At 34.4% G+C, this 11,718-nt stretch overlaps 1 protein-coding gene across 1 annotated transcript in view; it reads left to right on the forward strand.

Moving 5' to 3' along the window:
- LOC109583645 (putative ankyrin repeat protein RF_0381) overlaps positions 1 to 11,718 on the forward strand; it is a 28,195-nt gene that overhangs the window by 11,009 nt on the left and 5,468 nt on the right. The window contains exons 8-14 of the mRNA XM_019999072.1: positions 887 to 985; positions 2,338 to 2,442; positions 3,749 to 3,832; positions 5,787 to 5,843; positions 6,446 to 6,544; positions 6,730 to 6,834; positions 9,379 to 9,477. Coding sequence (XP_019854631.1) covers positions 887 to 985; positions 2,338 to 2,442; positions 3,749 to 3,832; positions 5,787 to 5,843; positions 6,446 to 6,544; positions 6,730 to 6,834; positions 9,379 to 9,477 — 648 coding nt within the window. The remainder of the gene's footprint in view (positions 1 to 886; positions 986 to 2,337; positions 2,443 to 3,748; positions 3,833 to 5,786; positions 5,844 to 6,445; positions 6,545 to 6,729; positions 6,835 to 9,378; positions 9,478 to 11,718) is intronic.

Below are 11,718 nucleotides of genomic sequence, written 5' to 3' on the forward strand. Positions count from 1 at the left end.
TTGAAAGTCAGGCCATTTTGAGTACCTTGACACACTTAAATGTATTTTTAAAATTTATAAATTTTATTATTAACACTATAAATAACTGATGAAATTAATTTTTGCACAGACCTACATGTAAATTAGTGATTGTAAAGTTTTTCTGTGGAGTGTTTATTCAAACAAATACAATTTTGAAAGCACTTATCCCAAATTTCAGAAAAACAATACACACAGCACTGACAGGTACAAGTTGATATACAAAGTAGAATAAAGTGCATGCATCTCCATTTACATGTACATGTAAATGTAACTGTAGTTTGATTACCATCTACATCAGTTTGTTTATATTAGTACATGATACACTATACACTATCAACATACATGTACATGTACACACTAGTGCACTAGACTCATACAGGTACATGCACCATGCAATCACTTTACATACACTATACACTATGACTACATGTAAGGTAACTAACTCCAGAAGTATTAGAATGTACATTAAACCTCTGAGTCTTTGTCAAATAAATTTTATTTATGTCTGTAAGGTTTAAACAATTTTAGAGATAATTAATGTACATGTAATTGTTGTATATAATAATTACACTCTAACAGCCATTAACATTTTTAGCATACAATATAGTTGCTCAACACTATCAGGCATTGGCAGTAAAAAAGTTTACCAACAAAGCTTCATTGAGATTTCAAATTATTTTCAATTTGGATTTTGAGTAACAACAATACTTTGCATAGAAATTACAAATTTATATTTTAAGATAATTTATTACAATATTGATTAATATTGTTTATGCTAAATAGCGATGCTACTTGATATTTAAGCATATAGTTTCTGTAAAACTTGTTTTAGTTATTGGTAATTTAATGCTTATTCTGTTTGTAGGATCAAAAGACTCCTCTACATTATTCTGCTAAAAGTGGTTTTGAGATTATAATTAATGTATTAGTAAAAAATGGAGCTGATGTTAATGCTATAGATGAGGTTAGTACATTAACTGTTTTTGTTCCTGGTACATGTATTGCTAGTAACCAGTGTAGGTTTTCAACAGCACAATTAATCAACAATATGTAGTGCTATGATTGGCTCACAATTGGAGACAAATGCTTGGTTGCCGGGGCTGTCATACTGAGCCAGTTTGCGCCCGGCTCAGTGTTGGTCCTGGTTGAATACTCCAACCAGCTCCCTTTCTTTCTGAGATTATGGGCTTTTGACCTAGCTGCACGCCTTAAACCCACCTGAGGTCATTAATGCTTATTCTGTTTGTAGGATCAAAAGACTCCTCTACATTATTCTGCTAAAAGTGGTTTTGAGAATATAGTTAATGTATTAGTGAAAAATGGAGCTGATGTTAATGCTATAGATGAGGTTAGTACATTAACTGTTTTTGTTCCTGGTATGTGTACTTACAGATGTATTGCTAGTAACCAGTGTCGGTTTTCAACAGCACAATTAATCAACAATATGTAGTGCTATGATTGGCTAACAATTGGAGACTAATGCTTGGTTGCTGTGGCTGTCATACTGAGCCAGTTTGCGCCCAGCTCAGTGTTGGTCCTGGTTGAATACTCTAACCAGCTCCCTTTCTTTCTGAGATTATGGGCTTTTGACCTAGCTGCACGCCTTAAACCCACCTGAGGTCATTAATGCTTATTCTGTTTGTAGGATCAAAAGACTCCTCTACATTATTCTGCTAAAAGAGGTTTTGAGAATATAGTTAATGTATTAGTAAAAAATGGAGCTGATGTTAATGCTATAGATGAGGTTAGTACATTAACTGTTATTGTTCCTGGTACATGTACTAACAGATGTATTGCTAGTAACCAGTGTGGGTTTTTAACAGCACAATTAATCAACAATATATACATGTACATGTATGTATATTACCCACCCAGCCCTACTCAAAATTGTAGTGTGCTTAGTTTCCTTTGTTTCCACTTCTACATATACATCCTTTGCTACATCTGTTGATATAAATATGCAAATCCAAGCAATTCAAAACATTGATTTTTGATCTGATAGTGTTTGTAAAAGAAAATACAAATGTTTGCTCAAGGAAGTAGGGAACCCCATGCAAACTTCCTTATTTAATATAATCTTTTCATGATTTTACTTTTTTTGGATAGCATGTCCCAGCCTGTATGTCCTTTTTGTTTTTTTGCAGCTAGCCCATGCATGCCTCACAGCCTATTGCGTATAGGACGTTCCTTTTGTGTATTTTAATACTGACACTAATCTTCCTATAACCTGTAAATTTAAGCAATTAATTAACTGCTTGGTTATTGCATATGGTCATGGTAGAAATTTTGTGCTAGTATCATATTTTCTTTTTTTAGTTGGGATTGACTGCTTTGTACATTGCTATTGAAAATAGACACATTAAAGTTATTGAATTACTTATTGACAAAGGAGCAAGTGTCAAGTTTAATCATTTGATACATGTAAGTCATAATTTTAGATTCTGTTTAATATAATACTGTAGGTCAGGATATATTTGTGGCTGCTTATTTTCGTGATTTTTTTCCACACTCAGCAATTACTATAGCTACCAGATGCAATTTTAATTGAAAAAGCCACACTATTAATAGCAAAGCACTCTGTTGCAATGTTTTTGTGGTTGTTATTTTTGTTGTTACTAATCCTTGATCTCTTGCTTGGTCCAATCTTGGGACTATCCCAATTATTGACTTGGGTGTAGTTAATTATTGCCGGCATGTGGACCAGCAAGGATTTGCAGCAAAGATCTCGGAGGTAGAGGTCCATACAAGAAGCTAATGGATAGAGAACCACTTGCTATTAATAAATGGCGGAGTATGGCTTCATTAAAGCTACTAAAGAATAGAACACTGTAAACATATGGTCTTATTGTCATAGCAACACTATTGGTTTCCATGGTATTTAATTGAACCTTTTTATTAGTTTTTTGTTGCAAAAATAAGCAGCCACAAATATATCCTGACCTACAATGCATATGGTACATTGTATGATTGCACATATAACTGCATGTACATGTATATACATGTAATGCATGTATTTAACCTCAAAGTTGAACATTGTGGCATAACATCACTTTCACATGCAGTATACCGTATAAGTGGTTTTTTAGGGTTGCAAAATTTGTGAATTTTGCAGATTCTTTGCTGATTTGCAAAAATAAAATTCGCAAAAATTAATTTAATACAGTACCCGCATGGCATACATGATTAAATTTGTGAAATTAAAATCTGCAAATTGGAATTTTAGTAGATTTTGCGAAATATAATTCCCTTGAAGAAAACCACGTTTACGGTACATTGTACTTCACTGTTAGTGGATATTGTACTTCTATAGGATTAGAGTGGTTGTGGTTCCAAGTGATATGCCTTCTATCCCACAAAGAAAATATAGAGCTACATGTACATGTTGTATACTTATGCATTGCACTGTTTTGCAACCAGGTTTCCAATTGATGATTGTTGTTTTTAATATTGGTGATTTCACTTGTAAATCGCCATTTGCCATAATAAACCTCCAAATTATAAGGTAATTCTGTATTTGGTTTTGTAAGTCAATAGTACACACATGTGTATGTTCAAGAAGTAGTGTATTGATCCATAAAAAAGTATACATCTACATGTATGTGTACATGTATGTCATGTTTTACTCTGATTGGAGTGATTTTAGTTGTGCCATAGGTACATGTACCCTGATAACTTCAACACTGTCATCACTGTCATACAGTTTTATTTACTTGCATCTCGTTTTTAGTATATGAAACCAACAGCACTGCACATTGCTTACAAAAATATACATTTTGATTCTACTAAAATTTTTGAACTACTGAAGACCAAGGTTAGTGATTATTATATGTGGGTTTTTTTGTTGCTTGTACTAATTTTGTCAGTTTCCTCCATACTTGTATAAGTGAGTCTCAGACTCCTGTTTGATATGCATGTATTATTTTTAACTATGAGACATTTTTGATTAATTTTCAATGAATGATTGTTTTCTTCAAATTTTCAGTGCATCAAAACTTAGGACTCTAATAGTTATATTTTTAATTAACATCTCAATCTACCTAAATTGTACTGAATTTATTGAATTAAGAATGCACTGACAGTCAGAATTTTGCTTCAACTGTTATTAAACTTAGCCATGCAAGTACAGGTGGTTTGTTGTATACAAAATGTATAGGTTGTTGATTGTTGGTCACTGAAATTTGATGTATAGTAAACTAGAAGCATTTGATTAGGGTTTCCCATGAAGCATGCTAAGTGAGCTAAAAGCATACTTTGATCATGAGCTGACAAGCACTACATGTACATGGCTTTGGCCAACTTTAAAAAATAATTTAAAAAATTATCAGAATCAGCTCAAAGTTTCTACACCTACATGTGTACTTGTACATGTATATGTACATTAAATAAAAATATGTATAGGTATCAGAGAAAATTATAAAAATACTCTCCCAATCATTTTGGCAAAATTTGGTCACAATTTTTGAGTAACTTTAAAAATTACAAAAAAATAAAACAAAAAGTGCCAAAACCCAGGCTCAAACACAAGACTTAATGTTCACGGGACTGAAGATGAACAATTAGCCTATTTGAACAGAGGTGCATATAGTACTGGGTAAAATATGCATACAATGTATTTATAGTGGCAATATGCTCTTGATACTAAAGTCTGTTCAATTTCACCTGACCCCTGGCTTTTTTCATTTAATAAATAACTACGTCACATCTGCATTTTTTACGTATTTGTGGCTTTGGAATTGTTTTTGATGCGCGAAGCCATGCAGATAAGTATAATTGTGGTCAAAGGTATGTCATTAATTTTATACAGGGACATCCAAAAAAGACTAAAGTCTTATCATTTTGACCCGATTTTTTATCTAAAGGACGGGAAGGACCTAGCGATTCTAATGGTGGTGCAAACAAAATTTCTAAATTCCATGCCAAAAGTTATGACAAAAAATCGATAGGTCAGGTGAAACTGAACAGACTTTAGTGATAGGCATTTATTTGAGTAAGCCCCCTATTTGAGGAAATATGGTACATTTATTGTATTTGCAGTGTGAATCAGCCTTAATCCTGGTGGGACATTGATTTAATTATAGAATGACCTAGTAGTTAGCTTAAATAACTTTTCATCTTTTTGATAGTCTACATGTATAAAAAACATTTACATTGCCTAACTTTTTACAACTGCATTTTGACCAAGTTAGGAAATTCCTATGCTGTTTTGCTATAACTAAGTTAAGTCTACAAAAATAGTTTCAAGTTATAGATTAATTAGTTACATGAATGTACAGTTTTTAGTCTAGTTATAGATCACCCTAGGTGAGAATTGCTTGCATAGGAAGAATATTACAATTTATCACAGTTGTAAGGCATGGTTTAATCAGAATGAAATAAATTGTGGTCACCATTTTTTGCTTGGCAACTTTAATAGAGAACAAATGGGCCAACATCAGACACACCTGTATTAAGAATTTTTGAGTGTGTTTGACCAAATCCTTTACCAAAGAAGCTCAAAGGCAGCTATTCTTCTTATAACAAGTACTTTTTAGCTTTTGATAGAGCTACAGCAGGTAAGTGAGACCATTTCTTTGTTCCTCGATTGAATTCCATAACACACTTGCCAATCAAAATGGTAGCTAATTTTGACGTCTGAGCAGATACTTTATGTCACATTAATATCTTTTCTAATTCAGGCCTAGGGTGGTCTATACAACTGTAATTAGCAAAATGTGTCTTGATTTTTATTTGTAAATTTAAAAATAAATTACTGCTTAAATGTTCAGATATACCTACAAGATGATGCTGCTACAAGTGGCTCTGAGAACAATGCTATTGGCAAGGTTAGTATTTAATTCAAAGTACATGTACACACAATGTACATGTACATACATGTAAGCAAGAGTGGATGTAAGGTAGCATTATGTAGCATTGAAACTTGATTTAGCAGTAGTTGGTAGGGTAAATGCCCTAACTGGCCACTTCATGCTGCTTGAAATTACAAAAATTTAGTCCTGTTTGTACAGTATTTTGCCATTTGAAACATTCACTTCATGAGCCATGGGCAAGTTGGTTGCTGGGTTCTATTATAGATTCTTTGAAGTATGTGTAAGTGGAATTATATTGCTCACACATGGGTGAATTCAATTTATACATGTACATGTATATAAAATTGTCTGGGGCTTTGCCCACAGGTCACGAAGATGTACATGCTGCGTACTTGTTTATTTGAATTTTGTGATGCATCCTTCATTTACAAAAAATATTTTGCAATTTAATTAATTACTACTCATGAGAAAAAATCTTCTTTGCACATAGAAATTCACATTTTTGGGAATATTGTTCTGCAAAAATTGAATGGTTTCAATATGCTATTTAGAGCCTTAGGTATAACAAAGTTTTACTTTTCCTTTGCTTTATGGTTTTTTTAATTGTATACCTTTAGGACCTGAAGACTCCTCTGCATTGTGCTTCTAGAAGTGGTTCTGAAAATGAAGTTACTACACTAGTAAACAATGGAGCTGATGTTAATGCTATAGACAGGGTTAGGGCATTTAATATTTGTTTGTGCTCTAAGCTAGCTCACTATTCAAAGATACATTTTAATGACAGAGTGGCAACCTACAACTGCTAATGCCCACGCAAGGCATGGGAAGTTTAGCCATGTAATGTGTTTTAGTAATTTGATGTACATGTACATTTACCTAAAGGTACTGTCTCCTTTTATAGTATTGGATTACTCCTCTACATTATGCTGCTGAAAGTAGAAAAGATTTTGAGAATGTAGCTATTATACTAATAAAAAATGGAGCTATTGTTAATGCTAAAGATGAGGTTAGTAGTCCATGTCGTTTTTGCAATGTTTAATTGGTGTATGTCATGTTCATGATTATAGACCTGTTGGTGCTAAGTATATTCATAGATTTTTCAGTATATTCATAGATTTTTCAGTATATTCATAGATTTTGATACCGTAAATAAAGTAGAATTTTTCTACCGCCATTTTGGAGTCATAGCTTACCAGGAGTAGAATGAGAGAAAGCAATATCTTTGCTTCTGTATGTCATAATGGCTCTTATTTATAGTTGATGAGCCAACTCTAGACACTGGATGATGGTCAGTAAGCAGTAGCAAGATTGCTGTCATGAATAAATACAGCAGTTTTTGGAGAATAAGCTCTTTTCACGACTGCTCCATAGACACTAGAACTTTAAAATGGCGGCAGAAAAATTTTACTTTATTTACAGTTCTATGAATAGACTTAGCACCAGCTAGTCTATACTTGAGTGTAGTTTTAATAGACCACATGTATGTGTGGCTACTATCCATTGTTCATATACTTGTACATTATTGCACATCATAAAATGCAAATATTTTGACCATCGGGATATGTATGCTATATTTGCCTATTTCTGCATTTACTATAATATTACAGCCAACAAGCAACTATTAATCCAGCAAGATATCTGCTAATGCTTGCCCCATTAGTCTCACAATGCCCCATTGCTACCTGTTGAGAAAGGGGTTGATGATGCTGCTATTTAAATTGTGTGCAAACAAAAACATCTATGCCATGTGACAAAATTTTGTTAGCAGAGCTCAGATTTATATTAATCTTATAATCACAAAAGAGTCAACTCAAGAGAAAGAGAGGGAGAGAAGTAGAAACAAAAATCAGAGAGAGAATAATCAAATAACATAAAACTTAATACAGATTATACAGGAAAAGATTACATAATGTTTACACAAACGCATCAGCAATTGCAATAATAATAAGATACAACTGACAATAATAAATAGACTTTAAAGGCTTGCGTTTAAAGACAGTTAATTAGAAAGGCGGGGCTCCTCCCTGCGCATGCGCATGGTTCTTCTTCAGTGTCTTGTGAGTATTGTGAGCGTGAGCGGTTGTGGCTACCTGTGTTTAGATTAAGACTCTCTTATTTTCCCTCCCACCTCCCTATTTACACATCTATTATTATTTTTTTTTCTACTTTCTCTACTCATTTGAGTGTTGAGCCTCGCTTGGGTTCGGTGTTGGTCCCCATCACTCACTCCCCCATCAATGTTTGCTCTGCCTGTAACCATCCTGAGACTCGTGTCTGTTACCTGCACTCCCTCCAGGTCGGAGACTACTCTGTGTGGTCCTTGCCGGGGGTGGGATTCTGATCCCAGGGTGACGCCATGTCCTCTTTGCCGCACTCCCCTCCAGGGGTGTGGAAACTCTGTGGCCCATCCCCACATTGGGATCTCATTCCCATGGGGAGAGCATAACCACTCGGTTCCTGGGCCACATCAAGTTCCCGATCCACATCGGGATTTTGGTCCTGAAATAAGGGCATGAGCATCCCGTGGCTGGGGTAGGGGCACAGGGCAATACCTTGCCCTCGCCGATGCCCTTCTGCCCTTGCCATTCTGTGCAGGTGGGCATTCCCAGATGCCATATGAGGTGTCAGGTTTGGTTGCAGGTACGCAGGGAGTGGCCCTTGCGAAATTCCAAACCTCCTCCCTCCTCTCAAGAGGTTTCCAGAGGCTTTATTATTAATTGCATGTAACAATAATAATTGATAATTATCTCTAACAAATTTGTTAAGAGAGTTGAAGGAGATGATTTGCAACTAGGATAATGGTAGGATAGAGTCTCTTGAACACCTTTTGCCAGATTAGAGAGCAGTAACCCTTTGTGATGAACCATTGCACTTGCTCTTACTTGATGATATGTCAATGTAGGCACGTGACAGTGATGACACTACCCTTCTAAAGATTGTCTAATCTATTAGCTATTCATTTGCTTTTAAGATTAGTCTTAAAGTGAATTGTTAAAGATTCATATTATATGTGATGCCTTTGCATTGTTATGTCATGGTTAGCACTGTGGAGCAAAGTACCGTATAGCTTGGTATTTTCGTGGGTCGATATTTTCGTGGTTTGCTCCTAGTGGGGCAATTCGTGGTTTAATTTTCGTGGTTGACAGTTTACATAGCCTGTAAGGGGATGGCACTTCAATGATTTCGTGGGTTTAAATTTCGTGGGCAGCCCATAACCACGAAAACCACGAAATTTACATTTCACAAAAATTTCAAACTATACGGTATGGCAATGCTGCTCTGAAACGTTAAGGAAGGACTATACATGCCCCATTCTGTCATGTTATGAGCATCCTATACAGGGTTTGATTTATCTCAGCTTTGCAGTTTTTTTCAAATTTTTAAATAGTAAATACACATGTACATCATTTCATGATTTATGCAGGACTAAAATAATTGTCAGCAGTAACTGTTACTGTGCCAGCCTTTTGCCTTAAGTAGTTAATGTTGTGTTAAGTTCAATTTGCTTGGTATAAAAAATAATTGTTACTTGTTGTTTACTCTATTTTAGAATAAGAAGACTCCTCTACATTATGCTGCTAGAAGTGGTTCTGAGAATGTAGTTGATATATTAGTAAAAAGTGGAGCTGATGTTAATGCTGTAGATAAGGTAGGTACATACATGTATATGTCTCATTTGCAGAGTGTAGTTGTAAGTGCATCCATTGCAGCATGATCTTACTCTAGCCTCTGCAAATTAATTTGTATATACACATGTACTTGATATCTGAATACATTGTTACTATTTATCTTTATCATTTTATATACAATAATGTACATTGAACTATTTTTAATTTGGCCTCACCAGTGATTAGTGTGGGCTATGCAGTTATTTTGGTGTCTTAAAACTTATTTTTAAGTAGGCAGATTTTTGATTTGTTTATGGTACTGATTTGGCACAAATTTTTTTGATTTGGCACAAATTTTTTTGATTTGGCACAAATTTTTTTGTTTTGCAAATTGGTTTATTGGATTCATAGTTACAAGCCAGGGCTGCATACAATAACCTAAAACTATAATCCTGATTTATCATTAGCAGTTGCTGTATGAGCTTAGTATGGATTGGGAAATTGGTAACAGTAGTTACACAAATTGAGAGTGATGATAGAAAATCAAAGTTGAATGAATAATTGATAGAGCAAAAAACAGAAATGATAGCCAAAGAACTAGATAACAACTAACAATGGATCGTGTGTAACACTATTTATGGAGAAAAGAGATTCTAGAGTGTTGTTGAGCTACATATGTTCAGGGCATAGGGCTACATTGTCCCTCTCGAGGAGGCTTCTTTATACAGTTAGGAAGGATTTGGAAAGTTGGTGAGATCTTGTCTTGAAGTTGATTAAGTGACAGATTTCAATTGATGTAGCCTTACTGACCACCAAATTAAGTGTAGGTGAAGTGAGAGGAAATTACAAAACTAATTAAGTAATGTGTAAATTAACATAGATACAGAATGTAAACTTGTACATACATAATTAGAAATTATATACTAGAGAATCCTAATCAGTTGCTAAGGGTGTCTTGTTTGACTTTTAAAAAATTATTGTTTCATTACAAAATTTTACCTTATTTTAACTGCCCTAACTATAACCTACCTTTCTTTATGTATTATTTCTGTGGTTTATATAATTTTTATTTATAAAACCAGAGAGAGTGAAATTATGTGTACTAATTAATTAATGTTACTCAACTCGTATAGTACTCACAAGTGGGTGTGACCCCAGATTGAATGCTCATGTACATATGTAGATGTACATGTAATAGCACAATTGTTGTCCTTGCCTGCAATTAGCATGGAAGAGCACTGTGTATTTAAATGTAGTGACAAGGAACAAGTAGATTCCACATAAAAATTATGCAGAGTAGATACCGTATACTGGGAAAATGAGAGTAGCCAAATTTTTGCAGTTTTTTTGCTCCGTCGCAAAAATAAAAATCATGAAATTCTGCATTTTTATTGCCACGTGGTGGAGTTTGCAAGTTATTCGCAAAAATTTTAATTTGTGAAATCTTAAAAATGTAAAATTTGCAAATATTTAGCAACACAAAAATATCTCAGTATATGGTACGTGTAATTTATAAAATTTCCGCAGTCAAAAATTCATAATAATACTCCATTTCTGGAGTTAATGTAGCATTAATAGTAGTAGTAATGATAATATCTTAGTACATACTTGCTACATGTATATAGCCAAAAGCTACTTGCCTGTTTATAGTGTAAAGGGATATGTACTGCTACGAATTTTTAGCAAAATTTGTAAAATTTATAAAAAGCTGATGCTATGATACAAACCTGACAATGCTATATCAAAACCTACATCAATGTTCCCATCCTCACCACAAATATTGATCATGTTCGGTTCTCACTAACCCAAGTCATGCTAGAGTCACATGATTAATTTGTGAGTAACCAACTTTCAGGTGGTATAATTCTGAGATTAGGTATGCTATTCACAAGGTGAGATATCCAAGGTGTTGAGTTAAAAGAGTGGCTACTAACTACCAATTGGACAGGCTATTTTTTGGAATGTGATTTACCAGAGTCCTATTTATCTGCCGTGGTCTCTAGATTTAACAATTGGCCAGGGGTCCTCTTCTCTTACCTGTCACTTTTGTCAAAAGTTGTACTTGTATACCTGAGGCAGTCTTTGGTAAGGAACTCATCCTTCCATTCTGTCCTTACTACTAGTGATTACTGCCTTCCCCCTCTCTCTGAACTTCCTGCACGGAACAGGTATTGATACTAGTATCACCTCTTTCTACTCAAACCTGTTAGATGTACCATACTATGCCAAAGCAACAGAAGGTTCCTAAAATCTGCCCAGTTTATAAGAGTGGGGATCTCACT

This window comes from Amphimedon queenslandica, unplaced genomic scaffold (genome assembly GCF_000090795.2).
Source record: "Amphimedon queenslandica unplaced genomic scaffold, v1.1 AMPQUscaffold_13291, whole genome shotgun sequence".
Classification (NCBI taxonomy): domain Eukaryota; kingdom Metazoa; phylum Porifera; class Demospongiae; order Haplosclerida; family Niphatidae; genus Amphimedon; species Amphimedon queenslandica.